The 15910-nt window shown below is 40.8% G+C and overlaps 1 protein-coding gene across 1 annotated transcript in view; it reads left to right on the top strand.

The window, feature by feature from the left end:
* Positions 1-15910, top strand: part of cd166 (CD166 antigen homolog) — a 69242-nt gene that overhangs the window by 40284 nt on the left and 13048 nt on the right. The window contains exons 2-4 of the mRNA NM_001146392.1: positions 5864-5970; positions 9307-9526; positions 10221-10285. Of these exons, the coding sequence (NP_001139864.1) occupies positions 5864-5970; positions 9307-9526; positions 10221-10285 (392 nt within the window). The remainder of the gene's footprint in view (positions 1-5863; positions 5971-9306; positions 9527-10220; positions 10286-15910) is intronic.

Here is a 15910-nt window from a genome sequence, read left to right on the forward strand (position 1 = left end):
CTCTCTGACCATTCCTTGGGCTTCTTGGCTCTGTTTAAAGAAAATTTAGGATCTTTGCTGTAACGTGACACTTCCTACGGCTCCCATAGGCTCTCAGAACCCGGGAAAAAGCTGAATGATGTAATTCCAGCCGCTGGCAGAAAAACTTTAGCGCGTTTCGATGGTGGTCGATCAGAGGGCCATCAGACTGAGGCTCGTGCACGAGGGGATCCCATGCTTTTACTTTCTCTCTCTTTGAACGTAAACACGCTTTCCCGGTCGGAATATTATCGCTTTTTTACGAGAAAAATGGCATAAAATTGATTTTAAACAGCGGTTGACATGCTTCGAAGTACGGTAATGGAATATTTAGAATTTTTTTTGTCACGAAACGCGTCGGGCGCGTAACCCTTATTTACCCTTTCGGATAGTGTCTTGAACACACGGACAAAACGCCGCTATTTGGATATAACTATGGATTATTTGGGACCAAACCAACATTTGTTATTGAAGTAGAAGTCCCGGGAGTGCATTCTGACGAAGAACAGCAAAGGTAATAACATTTTTCTTATAGTAAATCTGACTTTGGTGAGTGCTAAACTTGGTGGGTGTGTAAATAGCTAGCCGTGATGCCGGGCTATCTACTTAGAATATTGCAAAATGTGCTTTCACCGAAAAGCTATTTTAAAATCGGACATAGCGAGTGCATAGAGGAGTTCTGTATCTATAATTCTTAAAATAATTGTTATGCTTTTTGTGAACGTTTATCGTGAGTAATTTAGTAAATTCACCGGCAGTGTATGCTAGTTCTGAACGTCACATGCTAATGTGAAAAGCTGGTTTTTGATATAAATATGAACTTGATTGAACAAAACATGCATGTATTGTATAACATCATGTCCTAGGGGTGTCATCTGATGAAGATCATCAAAGGTTAGTGCTGCATTTAGCTGTGGTTTGGATTTATGTGACATTATATGCTAGCTTGAAAAATGGGTGTCTGATTATTTCTGGCTGGGTACTCTGCTGACATAATCTAATGTTTTGCTTTCGTTGTAAAGCCTTTTTGAAATCGGACAGTGTGGTTAGATAAAGGAGAGTCTTGTCTTTAAAATGGTGTAAAATAGTCATATGTTTGAAAAATTGAAGTTTTTTTGTATTTTTGAGAATTTGTAATTCGCGCCACGCCCATCATTGGCTATTGGAGCAGGTGTTCCGCTAGCGGAACGTCTAGATGTAAGAGGTTAATGCAGCTGGTGGCCACACCAGATACTGACTGTTACTTTTGATTTTGACCCCCCCTTTGTTCAGGGAGACATTATTCCATTTCTGTTAGTCACATGTCTGTGGAACTTGTTCAGTTTGTCTCAGTTGTTGAATCTTGTTATGTTCATACAAATATTTACCTCTTTTTGCTGAGTTTATATGGCATACCAATCTGAACTCCTTTCTCAGCGTGTCCAGCCCTCTCATTATCTCAGCCAATCATGGCTAGTGGGAAGGTTGCCACTTTTTCTGTGGCTTAACCAACAAGGCTTGTAATTTAACAATTTTGATCATATTTACAGATGGTATACAAGTTTGTTATTAAGGCACATGAAAGTTCACATGTTCCAGAAGGCATTTCTGCCAAAAAACGCATTTTGTTAAAACATTTTTTTTTAAATAATGTTAAAATGGCTCTCCTGTGAAGTTGTGACTTGCGACATACGCATAGTTTCCTGAAACGGGTCACATTTACATTGCAAGTATATGCTGTAGTCTGACTACTTGGCACGGTTTGGTAATGTTCACCACATTTGAAGAAACCTACTGAAGACTAAATGAATTATAGTGCCATTATAACCATTCATGACTTCTGCCTCTTGTTTCAAATAAGATACTTCTAGAATTGTTTGTGATTGTGCTTGATAGAACAATTATTGTTTTTAAATGTGTAATTTCCTTGTGCAGCTAATCCCTTATTCCACATAGACATATTTTTATTTTGACAGGTGAATTTATTGTAAATGTTAGCCTCACACCAAGCTGTTGTTTTTTTTCACACTCCTTGAACACTTGAAGGCAGACTTTTATCTTCCTTCATGTTTTTAGTTATTCACACATCTGTACAACCACATGAAGGCAAACTTCCATCATATTTTGAGCCTTGTAATTAAATTATTCAAAAGCTGTCAAAGTACATTTCTCAGTATCATCATTCTGAATAAGTTCTAAGAAATCACGAAACATCATTCCATGCGTGAAGCATGGAATGAGTTAAACTCTAGTTCTTTACACAAATCCATATAGTTTACTTCTAATTTGACAGTAAAGAAAGATTGTCCACCGACACTTTCCTCGTAGTACAAGTATAGTATGCGCTTGAGGAAATAAACATGCAAATAAACATCTGTTCCCTGGTCAAAAGCATTCATTTGTTAGGTTGCACAATCACCTGTACAAGATAAAACCATAGCACTTCTCAGCCAGAGCAAACCCACTGGGCACAGACATCAGTTCAACGTCTAGTTTTGATTTACATTTGTTTGAGTTGTCAACTAATGTGAATTCTACGTGAAATTAATAAAACATTTCACCATGTCATTGGATTTAGTTAAAAGTTGGGTAAAAAAAAGACAAATTCCCTTAAGTTTGAGTTTTTACAAATCCTATTAGTTTTCCACATTGATATAACGTCATTACATAGATCCGTTTTCGTGGAAATGACATGGAAGCAACATTGATTCAACCAGTTTTAAACCAGTGGGAACAACCCCATTGCTGCAGGTCAGAATCAGTTGCCAGGGTTTGTTTTTGAAGAAGGGCAGTTACTAGTCGGAGAGTATTTTATTTTTATTTGAACAGACACACTTTCATGGGTTACATGGAGCAGTGGGCTGACTGCACATGCTGCTCTTATCATACTTGGAGGTTTCCCCTCCAATTCCAGACAGCTCAGCATGGGGTTATCAGAGGCAGCTTCATTTAATTCTCGGATGAGACTGGGCTGTTCAAACCAGCATTCCCGGTTCGCTACATTCATCAAGTGCACCTAAAGTATTTGAAAGAACATTTGACCCAGGTCTGGAAAATGTCAATGTGTTCTATTTTGTGAAATACATATTGTGTTTTTTTTTGTGTAAATGGAATTAGGAGAAAAACAGTTGGTCACAATCCATTTGAGTCCCTCTCACATACACTCACTTTGAAAGGTTAGCGTCTTCTCAAATTCCAAGCAATAAAGTTTGATGTATATCTCTGACCCAAACAATGAACTTATTGAAGGGACCTTGAATCAGACACTCAAACCACTTCCTCAAATGGCTCTTGTGCTTTTTAGAAGTTATATTTAGAATACTCTTAACTATAAGCTCTGTGCTGAATTGTCTTGTACCTCGTGTCTTATATTAAGTGACCAAAATCACATGCGCCTATTTTTTTCATCAGCACCGTAATACACTTACGCATGGGATATTGAGAGTGTAAATAGAATGGGAACACGAGGCTACTTAGACAAGTGCAAATGCCACTTTGTCTGTGTACTGTTGATTTCTGTTGGGATTGCCAATAGTTTATTGCTTTGGTATGACCAGAATTTGAACTCTGCCTTGCTCTGCTTCTTTGGCATAAAAGCTCAAAGACAGCAAGGAACCTATAGAAGTGGTGGGAGCGAGAAGATCCCTCCAGTCCTGCTCCCTCTGACCTGTCCCATTCATCTCCTCTCCTAAAGCTGTCCAACTCGCTGCCTGGCGGGGTCTCATTGTCACCATGGCAACCTCTACCATAGGGCCTGCTCTGTTTTCCTGGAAAGAAATGGTTAGGGATGGCAGTGTGACTCAGCTGCCTCGTCGGGGTGTTGGACCCTAGCTTACCACTGTCACATATTACTCACAGAGAAGCACTTTGAAATGGAAAATATATGGAAACGGTTTGGTCAGGAAGTTCTTCACCAAAAATGCGGCACCTTAGAATTATGTTACTCAGTTGCAGCACCCCTGCTTGCATTGTTTGCCATCCTAAACCTTTTCCAGGTGGCTTTGTTTTGCATGACCTTGTCCAGGTACCCCACAGTGATCTACCGCTATGCGGTCCCCATAGAGCTCTAAAGAGTTTAATAATACTCCATTTAAAAGGTGCTACACATAGGATTTGCACACATCATTTTTGCATTGAATGATTTTGTTTCACAGTAATACTTACCAGCCAGTGTACTGTTTGACTGTGATATTTGCCTATTGATTTCTACCGCTGGAGTGGCATCTGTTGTCAAAACGAAAGTTACTTTCGGTTTAGGTCCACCAGCTTCCACAGCGGTTTTTGTCCACCAGCTTCAAACAGCTGTTAAAACTATATTTGTTGTTATTGGAAAGATATTTCACAGGAATTTAGATGGTACAATGATTCCCTTCACTATTCAGTGCTTGTTTTCTCACATAAACTGAAATTGAGCGAACAGTGTAGAATCTTTGCAACCAGGAAATTAGTGATTTCCACTAGATAACACGGGCCCCAAAGTCAGAACAGCTTTCCCAGTTTGACAGCAGATGCCGCTCCGGCAGGATAAATCAATAGGCGAATATCACAGCCAATCACAACACTGGTGGGTAAGTAATACTGTGAAACACTATCATTCCACTATTCGCGCCAGATACGCTACATGACCAAAAGTATGTGGACACCTGCTCGTCGAACAACTCATTCCAAAGTCATGGACATTAATATGGAGTTGGTCCTCCTTTTGCTGCGATAACAGTCTCCACTCTTCTGGGAAAGCTTTCCTCTAGATGTTGGAACATTGCTGCAGGGACTTGCTTCCATTCAGCCACAAAGAGCATTAATGAAGTTGGGCACTGATGTTGGGCGATTAGGCCTAGCTTGCAGTCTGCTTTCCAATTCATCCCAAAGGTGTTTGATGGGGTTGAGGTCAGGGCTCTGTGCAGACCAGTCAAGTTCTTCCACACCGATCTCAACAAACCATTTTTGTATGGACCTCGCTTTGTGCACGGGTGCATTGTCATGCTGAAATAGGAAAGTGCTTTCCCCACACTGTTGCCACAAAGTTGGAAGCACAGAATTGTGTTAAGATTTGCCTTGCCTGGAAGTAAGGGGCCTAGCCCGAACCATCAAAAATAGCCCCAGACCATTATTCCTCCTCCACTTAACTTTACAATTGGCATTATGCAAAACCCAGATTAGTCCGCCAGACTGCCAGCTGATGAAGCACGATTCGTCACTCCAAAGAACGGGTTTTCACTGCTCCAGAGTCCAATGGAGGCAAGCTTTACACCACTCCAGCCGACAGTTGGCATTGCGCATAATGGTCTTAGGCTTGTGAGTGGCTACTTGGCCATGGAAACCCATTTCATTAAGCTCCCTACAAACAGTTATTGTGCTGACGTTGCTTCCAGCTGACGTTGCTTCCAAGTTTGGAACTTGGTAGTGAGTGTTTCAACGGAGGACAGACAATGTTTTACGCACTACGTGGTGGTCCTGTTCTGTGAGCTTGTGTGGCTTACCACTTCGCGGCTGAGACGTTTACATTTTACAATAACAGCACCTATAGTTGACCGGGGCAGCTCTAGCAGGGCAGAAATTTTACACATTTTCTTTTTGGAAAGGTGGCATCCTATGACGGTGCCATGTTGAAAGCCACTGAGCTCTTCAGTAAGGCCATTCTACTGCCAATGTTTGTAAATGAAGATTGTATGGCTGTGTGCTCGATGTTATACACCTGTCAGCAACGGGTGTGGCTGAAATAGCTGAATCAGTTCATTTGAAGGGGTCCCCACATGCTTTTGTATATATATAGTGTATGTATGTTATGGACATTTTCTGAAATTACAATGCCATTTTTTGTGGAAAATCCTGTGTTGCACTTTCAACATATTTTTTCATTTTTCAGTTCGTAGCACAGTAACTGTGATAGGCTTGTATGGAGAGACGATCGAAGTGCCGTGCAATAATGGAGCTGCCAAGCCTAAGGATCTTATCTTCACTAAATGGAAATATGTAAGTAGTCTTTTTACTGTCATTTGTCTCCCATTGTCTGTTCCAGATACATATGTAGGTGGAGACTACTCATCCAAAAGTTGAAGTCAAACAAACTGATTTTAAATCAGCACATTTAACACACACACATTCCACATGATTATTATCCAAGAGAACATGACAACAACAGTAATGAATCATTAATGAGGCGGTCTAGACAGCGCCTAGAGATGGAACAAGTTTTTGGTGGTTGAAGCCCTGTTCCACCCCTTTGTATTGCAGTCCCACCCCCCCCCCAAAAAATGATTTAAAAACTGTTAAGTCTCATGATATGTTGTAATTCAATCTAAGGCAATAACATACATATTGTTTAAAAAAATGTCGTCCAAAGTCATTTTTTATACACCTATTTATTTTGAGAAGTGGCTGTCCCAAACCCTAACTCCTAAAATTCATCATTGAGAATGAAGCAATTCATTATTTTTGTATTATTTTTTATTTCAATAGAACATCTTGAGTTCTTCTATTATTACATTGAATGATAATGATCTAATTAGTAGTTTATTGTTAAACATCTTTCAAAAAAAAATGCTGTCCTACCTTTTGATGTCACTACCGAAACACACACTTTAAACTAATGTACTTTAAGCCACATCCCTACAAATATCACCAGGTGATGGGATTGCACCTCTCTCCAGCATGGCCACATGGTGAGTAGGAGAAAATGAGTGAGCAAATTGGTATATATTTTACCTAACATCTAATATATCAAGAAATATGTAAAGTACGATTTTGTTACTAAAATATATATATTTTGCTGGGATCTGTCCAAATGAAAGATAGCTATGGGGATTCTTTAAAGTCCAAAATAAGTAAACATTTTCCAAACCAAAATGGTCACAAACAAAACAATTGACATCATCGAGATATATAGAGGTCTCATCTTTGTATCTGTGCCATTATGGCGTCTTTGACAGCACGGGCAGTTCTACCAACTGAGCTACAGAGGGTAGTGGAAAGTGCAGACTTCAGGAAAAAGTGTAGAGTATTGAGATGCATAGCTAGCAGGGGGGCTCTAACTTCTCCAACATTGACATCTACTTGGCCAAAGCACAGATGTCTATAATGTGCTTTTCTGTACTGTACTCATCTGTTATGTACTCTACTGTACTTTACTGTGCTGTACTGTATTATACTCGAGTTCACTCTACTTGAGTTTCTTACAATTGAAGAAAGGGCCCATGGACTCTTGAGACCACATCAATTTGGTATTTAACTTGTCATGGTCTCAACTTACTGAGTCTGGGTTTATATTTTGGGACCAATGTCCTGGTATAAATCTTGGTCTTGAAGTGTTACAGATTCCGTGATAGAAATGTAAAGATCATTTCCGATTGAGCCGACATGCAGTGTTTATCGTGAATGCAGTCTGCCTTTAAATTTAATTGCGGATTAAATAAAGCCCTTAGTCTTTGATTTGCAACCCAATTTGAAGAAGATAATGCTCTCTGAGTGCATTGTCTGAGCAGTTCCAGCCCATAGGAATCCCCACCCAGTTGATTTTTAAATATTGGAAGACCTCAATGGCAATGTCTATGTTAAAAGTAATTATATCCATCTAGAGTCCTCCAGTTATCTCTATTATTGAAACTTGATGCCAAAACGCCTATTATTTTGACAAGCTAAAGATGGGTAAAGTGAGAATGTAAACATCTAACAACATAATTAATTAGATGCATAAGTAATTAAATCTATCAACAAGTTTCATAACAATACAATCAACATTGAACATTTCACAGAGAACAGTAGAGATTTTATTTCTCTAAATAAAATGTAAAGGTTTTGAAAATCAGGTTAAAAATCATGTTAATATTTTGTTAATTTGGCATGCAAGATTTTTTTTTAAATGAATCAGTAATAGTTTAATCAAAATGATCGCTACCCACTGGGCACAGTCGTCAGTTCAATGTCAAGTTTTGATTTACATTTGGTTGAGTTGTCAATTATTGTGAATTCAACGTGAAATCAACAAAGAATGTCACCATGTCATTGGATTTAGGTTAAAAGTTAGATACAAAAAAGTCAAAAGGCACTTTTTGCAAATCCAATAAGTTTTCCATTTTGATTCAACATCATCACATAGATTTAGATTCAACCAGTTTTTGCCCAGTGGGTACTGTGCATGGTTCTCTCTTTATTGCTATTTTCACTATGTTTCTAAATAATCACTGACAGTGTCACCAGCAATGCACCCTCACACCTCCTCCTCCATGCTTCATGGTGGGAACCACACATGCGGAGATCATCTGTTCACCTACTCTGCGTCTCCAAAAATCTCAAATTTGGACTCATCAGACCAAAGGACAGATTTCCACTGGTTTAATGTCCATTGCTCGTGTTTCTTGACCCAAGCAAGTCTCTTCTTCTTATTGGTGTCCTTTAGCAGTGGTTTCTTTGCAGAAATTCGACCATGAAGGCCTGATTCACGCAGTCTTCTCTGAACAGTTGATGTTGAGATGTCTGTAACTTCAACTCTATCAAGCATTTATTTGGGCTGCAATTTCTGAGGCTGGTAACTCTTAATGAACTTATCCTCTGCAGCAGAGGTAACTCTGAGTCTTCCTTTCCTGTGGCAGTCCTCATGAGAGACAGTTTCATCATAGCGCTTGATGGTTTTGCGACTGTACTTGAAGAAACTTTCAAAGTTCTTGAAATTTTCCAGATTGACTGACCTTCATGTCTTAAAATAATAATGGACTGTCATTTCTCTTTGCTTATTTGAGCTGTTCTTGCCATAATATGGACTTGGTCTTGTACCAAATAGGGCTATTTTCTGTATACTACCGCTACCTTGTCACAACACAACTGATTGGCTCAAACGCATTAAGAAGGCAAGAAATTCCACAAATTACCTTTTAACAAGGCACACCTGTTAGTCACATGGAATGCATTTCAATTATCTCATGAAGCTGGTTGAGAGAATGCCAAGAGTGTGCAAACCTGTCAAGGCAAAGGGTGGCTACTTTCAATAATCTCAAATATGAAATAGATTTATGTGTTTAACACCTTTTTGGTTACTACATGATTCCATATGGGTTATTTTATAGTTTTGATGTCTTCGCTATTATTCTACAATGTAGAAAATAGTAAAAAAAAAAATAGAATGAGTAGGTGTGTCCAAACTTTTGACTGGTACTGTACTTAAAATACATGAACACAATTACAGTGAAGGCTACTCTTGACTCAAGGTCAACACATCTGTCTGTACAAATCTGGCTCACGATGAAAGTGTCTGAATTGCTGAAGTCTGACCGTGAAACCTAACGTGAAAGTCCCCTGTCGCTTTGCTCAAATCAGGAGATGGATGACGGCACCTACAGAGACCTCCTGGTCAAGCAGGCGCACAAGGAGGAGGCCCAGATCCAGGCCATGGACGGCTACAAGGACCGAGTCAGCATCGCGGCCAACTCCAGCCTCATGATCCAGGGGGGTTCCCTGGTGGACCAGAGGACCTTCACCTGCATGGTTGTGTACGGCTCCAACCTGGACGAGCACCCTGTCGACGTCTTGGTCCACAGTAAGTAGTAGCTACATCTTGGTTATGTTCATTTGGTACAGAAGAAAATGGATGCATCTTTAAGCTTCCCCTTGTTGTCAGAGCGCTCGTGGCGAGCTTGAGAAGCCTTTGAAAAGATTGAAAATAGTGGGTGGATTGAAATCAACATTTAATCTCAGACCTCAAGTGGAAGCTGTGATGACAACATGTCTCCCTAGGCACTGGATGACATATTCAAAGTCTAGAAAAGTTACAAACTTTTGGATGGAGACGCAAGGACAAGGTTTCGCTTCACTGTAACAAACTTGTTCTCCCCTGAGAGGTCACTTCCGTTTCGTGGATAGCCTATAGGTGCAGGCAGAAACAACAAATATATGATCCTGATCGAAACATTGTCTTATGTGTGTGTGTCAGTGAATCACATGGGAGCATTACAGAGTTACGGACATTACATTTTTCAAGGGAACCTTCAGGCCTGGTTTCATGGGGTATGTCAGACACCACCCTGAAGGCAGGATGAGAGTGTATAGATGGATTTATTTCCATAGAGAAAATAGTACTAATTTTATGCAACTTGTCGTCATATTGCCAACCAACCATAAGTCCAGCCTACGTCATCCATTCATTACACTATGTAGTAGTATTACTGGTTACATTTGAGCATTGAGTATAACATTTACATTATTCACCGGTTTATTGTTTATTGTTTTTGCAGAGAAGCCATTGCCACCACAGATAAAAGACAAAGCCAAAGAGCTGGAGAACGGCAAACTGACGTCGGTAAGTAGAACACATTTAACACAGAACATAGCAGACTTCTGCCCCAACTCACCAACTATAAATACTGAACAAAAATATCAACGCAACATTAAAAGTGTTGGTCCCATGTTTCATGAGCTGAAATAAAAGATCCCAGAAATGTTCCATAAGCACAAAAAGCTTAATTCCCTAAAATGTAAACAAATTTGCTTACATCCCTGTTAGTGGGCATTTCTCCTTTGCAAAGATAATCCATCCATATCAAGAAGCTGATTAAACAGCATGATCATTACACAGGTGCACCTTGTGCTGAGGACAATACAAGGCCACTCTAAAAGGTGCAGTTTTGTCGCACAACACAATGCCACAGATGTCTCAAGTTTTGAGGGAGCGTGCAATTGGCATGCTGACTGCAGGAATGTCCACCAGAGCTGTTGCCAGATAATTTAATGTTAATGTTTCTACTATAAGCTGCATCCAAAGTTATTTTATTGAATTTGGCAATACGTCCAACCGGCCTCACAACTGCAGACCACGTGAAACCACGCCAGCCCAGGGACCTCCACATCCAGCTTCTTCACCTACGGGATCGTCTGAGATGAGCCACCCGTCTCGCTGATGAAACTGGGTTTGCACAACCGAAAAATTTCTACACAAACTGTAATGTGTGCTCTCCGTCTGTTCTTGATCAGTACCCTTGCTGCAGTATTCTTTATGTTTTGCAGTTGACCAATGGCTTTCTTGAGTAGACCAGACAGGAGAGCATTACAGTAGTCAAGCCTGCTTGTAATAAAAGCATGGAGGAGTTTCTCTGTATCAGCCTGAGAGAGAAACGGCCGCACCTTGGCAATGTTTCTCAGGTGGTAAAAAGCTATTTTGATCACATTCCTAATGTGTGATTTGAAATGTAGTTCATGTTCTAAAATAACACCTAGGTGTTTTACCTGGTGTTTTATCTTTATTGCCTGTGTGCTGCCATATTCTCTCTCTGTGCTTTGGCTCCAACAATAAGTACCTCGGCCTTCTCTTGATTTAGCTGGAGGAAGTTGTGAGCCGTCCATGTATTTAAATCACTAATACAGTCTAATAATTTATCCGTGGAGCTAAAATCCTCAAGGGGACACAGAAAAGTAAAGTTGTGTATCATCTGCGTAGCAGTGAAAATCAATGCTGTGCTTTCTGATAACGCTGCAAAGGGGTAACATATATATAAACTGAACAGTAACGGACCCAAAAACGAACCTTGCGGAATGCCACATGTGATATGTATTTTCTCTGAGTTATGTTCACCAAGGGTGACAAAAAACTCTCAACCTGTTAAATAAAACCAATTTAGACCAACCCACCTCTCCAGTCTGTCCAGAAGGACATCATGGTCAACAGTGTTGAATGCAACACTTAAATCCAAGAGTACAAGGGCATAGATCTGTTTGGCATCTGTGCTGGCTTAAAGATAATTTACCACTTTAACTAAGGATGTCTCTGTGCTGTGGTGGGCCTGAAAACCAGATTAGGAATTTAAAAAAAATACAGTTGGCACTTAAAAAATCATTTTGATGTATGAACACCAATTTCTCTAGAATTTTGCTTAAGAATGGAAGGTTGGAGATTGACTGAGAATTGCTAAGAGCTAGATTACTTTTCTTCAGAAGGGGTTTCAAGTTAGCAGTTTTTAGTGCTGTGGGCAAAGTGCCTGTGAACAGGGAATGATTAACAATAGCTTGGAATTATTTAGATATGTAATTAAAAACTGTTTTGAAGAAGGTGGTGGGGATAGGATCGAGAAGGCAGGCAGAAGGCTTATGTTGTGAATGTGATATCACTTTCCCGAACATGTCTGTGTCAACCAGGGAAAATAAATCCATAGCGCCTTTGCGTGGTAGGCTAGGACACATATCATCAAACTTTTCATCAGGTCTTGCTCGACTAATACCCAGCCTAATGTTTTTTATCTTATCTCTGAAATATGGGGTAGGATTTATCAGATCATCAATGGTGGAGAAGAGCACTCTCAAATTATTCTGATTTAATAGTGATCAAGTTAGAAAAATGAGCCCGTCTGGCATTTCTAATTGCCTTGTTATATAAGCCAAGTTGCTCTCTCAGAATATGATGATGGACCTGCAACTTTGACTCTCTCCACTTCCGCTCTGTCGGTGCATTCATCCGACGCCATCATCATGTTTCAGCATGATAATGCACGGAAAATGGCCCAGTTTTTAGCATGGCCTACATACTCACCAGGCATGTCACCCATTGAGCAATCAATCAATCAAATTTATTTATAAAGCCCTTTTTACATCAGCCGATGTCACAAAGTGCTGTACAGAAACCCAGCCTAAAACCCCAAACAGCAAGCAATGCAGATGTAGGAGCACAGTGGCTTGGAAAAACTCCCTAGAAAGGCCAGAACCTAAGAAGAAACCTAGAGAGGAACCAGGCTCTGAGGGATGGCCTGTCCTCTTATGGCTGTGCCGGGTGGAGATTATAACAGAACATGGCCAAGATGTTCAAACGTTCATAGTTGACCAGCAGGGTCAGATAATAATAATCACAGTGATTGTAGAGGGTGGAACAGGTCAGCACCTCAGGAGTATAAGTCAGTTGTCTTTTCATAGCCGATCATTCAGAGTTAGAGACAGCAGGTGCGGTTGAGAGAGTCCAAAACATCAGGTCCGGGACAAGGTAGCACGTCCAGTGAACAGGTCTGGGTTCCATAGCCGCAGTCAGAACAGTTGAAACTGGAGCAGCAGCACGACCAGGTGGACTGGGGACAGCAAGGAGTCATCAGGCTAGGTAGTCCTGAGGCATGGTCCTAGGGCTCAGGTCCTGAGAGAGAGAGAGAGAGAGAGAATTAGAGGGAGCATACTTAAATTCACCGGATAAGACATGAGAAATACTCCAGATATAACAGACTGACCCTAGTCCCCCGACACATAAACTATTGCAGCATAAATACTGGAGGCTGAGACAGGAGGGGTCGGGAGACACTGGCTAAACAGGCAGGATATAACCCCAACCACTTTGCCAAGGCACAGGAAGAAGAATATCTTCAACCACCAACCTACTACTCTGAGACAAGGCAGAGATTAGCACACGAAGACCTCCCCCACGGCACATACCCGAGGGGGGCGCCAACCCAGACAGGAAGATCACGTCAGTGACTCAACCCACTCAAGTGTCGCACCCCTCTAGGGACGGCATGGAAGAGAACCAGTAAGCCAGTGACTCAGCCCCCATAATAGCGTTAGAGGCAGAGAATCTCAGTGGAGAGAGAGGAACTGGCCAGGCAGAGACAGCAAGGGCGGTTCGTCGCTGCAGTGCCTTTCCGTTCACCTTCACACCCCTGGGCCAGACTACACTCAATCATAGGACCTACTGAAGAGATGAGACTTCAATAAAGACTTAAGGCCATTCCATAAAAATGGAGCTCTATAGGAGAAAGCCCTGCCTCCAGCTGTTTGCTTAGAAATTCTAGGGACAGTAAGGAGGCCTGCGTCTTGTGACCGTAGCGTACGTGTAGGTATGTACGGCAGGACCAAATCGGAAAGATGGGTAGGAGCAAGCCAATGTAATGCTTTGTAGGTTAAAAATAAAACTTTGACATCAGCCCTAGCCTTAACAGGAAGCCTGTGTAGAGAGACTAGCACTGGAGTAATATGATCCAATCTTTTGGTTCTAGTCAAGATTCTAGCAGCCATGTTTAGCACTAACTGAAGTCTATTTTGTGCTTTATCCAGGAAGCCGGAAAGTAGAGTATTGCAGTAGTCTAACCTAGAAGTGACAAAAGCATGGATTAATTATTCTGCATCATTTTGGACAGATTTTTGCAATGTTACAAAGATGGAAAAAAGCTGTCCTTGAAATATTCTCGATATGTTCGTCAAAAGAGAGATCAGAGTCCAGAGTAGCGCCAAGGTTTTATTTGAGATGACTGTACAACCATCAAGATTCATTGTCAGATCCAACAGAATATCTCTTTGTTTCTTGGGACCTGGAACTAGCATCTCTGTTTTGTCTGAGTTTAAAAGTACAACATTTGCTGCCATCCACTTCCTTATATTTGAAACACAGGCTTCCAGGGAGGGCAATTTTGGGGCTTTCATTGAAATGTACAGCTGTGTATCGTCCACATAGCAGTGAAAGTTAACATTATGTTTCCGAATGACATCACCAAGAGGTAAAATATATACTGAAAACAATAGTGGTCCTAAAACGGAACCTTTAGGAACGCCGAAATTTCCAGTTGATTTGTCAGAAGACAAACCATCTACAGAGACAAACTGATATCTTTCCGACAGATAAGATCTAAACCAGGCCGGAACCTGTCCGTATAGACCAATTTGGGTTTCCAATCTCTCCAAAAGAATGTGGTGATCGATGGTATCAAAAACAGCACTAAGGTCTAGGAGCACGAGGACAGATGCAGAACCTTGGTCTGACGCCATTTAAAGGTAACCCCCTTTCACGAGTGCAGTCTCAGTGCTATGATGGGGTCTAAACCCAGACTTAAGCGTTTTCGTATACATCGTCTTCTGGAAGGCAGTGAGTTGCTGCGCAACAGCTTTTTCAAAGTTTTTAAAGAGGAATGGGAGATTCGATATAGGCCGATTTTTAGTTTTTTATATTTTCTGGGTCAAGGTTTGGCTTTTTCAAGAGAGGCTTTATTACTACCACTTTAAGTGAGTTTGGTACACATCCGGTGGATGGGAACCGTTTATTATATTCAACATAGGAGGGCCAAGCACAGGAAGCAGCTCTTTCAGTAGTTTAGTTGGAATAGGGTCCAGTATGCAGCTTGAAGGTTTAGAGGCCAAGACTATTTTCATGAATGTGTCAAGAGATATAGTAATAAAAAACTTGAGTGTCTCCCTTGATACTAGGTCCTGGCAGTGTTGTGCAGATTCAGAATAACTGAGCTTTGGAGAAATATGCAGACTTCGTCAAATAAGTACATGAATTTAACACTGCTGAAGTGAAAGCCATCCTCTCTTGGGGAAATGCTGCTTTTTGGTTAGCTTTCCGACAATATCAAAAATACATTTGGGATTGTTCTTATTCTCCTCAATTAAGTTGGAAAAATAGGATGATCGAGCAGCAGTGAGGGCTCTTCGAGACTGCACGGTACTGTCATTCCAAGCTAGTCGGAAGACTTCCAGTTTGGTGTAGCGCCATTTCCGTTCCAATTTTCTGGAAGCTTGCTTCAGGGCTCGGGTATTTTCTGTATACCAGGGAACTAGTTTCTTATGACAAATGTTTTTTGTTTTTAGGTGTGCGACTGCATCTAGGGTATTACGCAAGGTTAAATTGAGTTCCTCAGTTAGATGGTTAACCAATTTTTGTACTCTGACGTCCTTGGGTAGGTAGAGGGAGTCTGGAAGGGCATCTAGGAATCTTTGGGTTGTCCAAGAATTTATAGCACAGCTTTTGATGATCCTTGGTAGAGGTCTGAGCAGATTATTTGTTGCAATTGCAAACTTAGCCTCTTACATCTAGACGTTCCGCTAGCGGAACACCTGCTCCAATATCCAATGATAGGCGTGGCGCGAATTACAAATTCCTCAAAAATACAAAAAAACTTCAATTTTTCAAACATATGACTATTTCACAGCATTTTAAAGACAAGACTCTCCTTTATCTAACCAC

The sequence above is a fragment of the Salmo salar genome, chromosome ssa04, assembly GCF_905237065.1.
Source record: "Salmo salar chromosome ssa04, Ssal_v3.1, whole genome shotgun sequence".
NCBI lineage: Eukaryota > Metazoa > Chordata > Actinopteri > Salmoniformes > Salmonidae > Salmo > Salmo salar.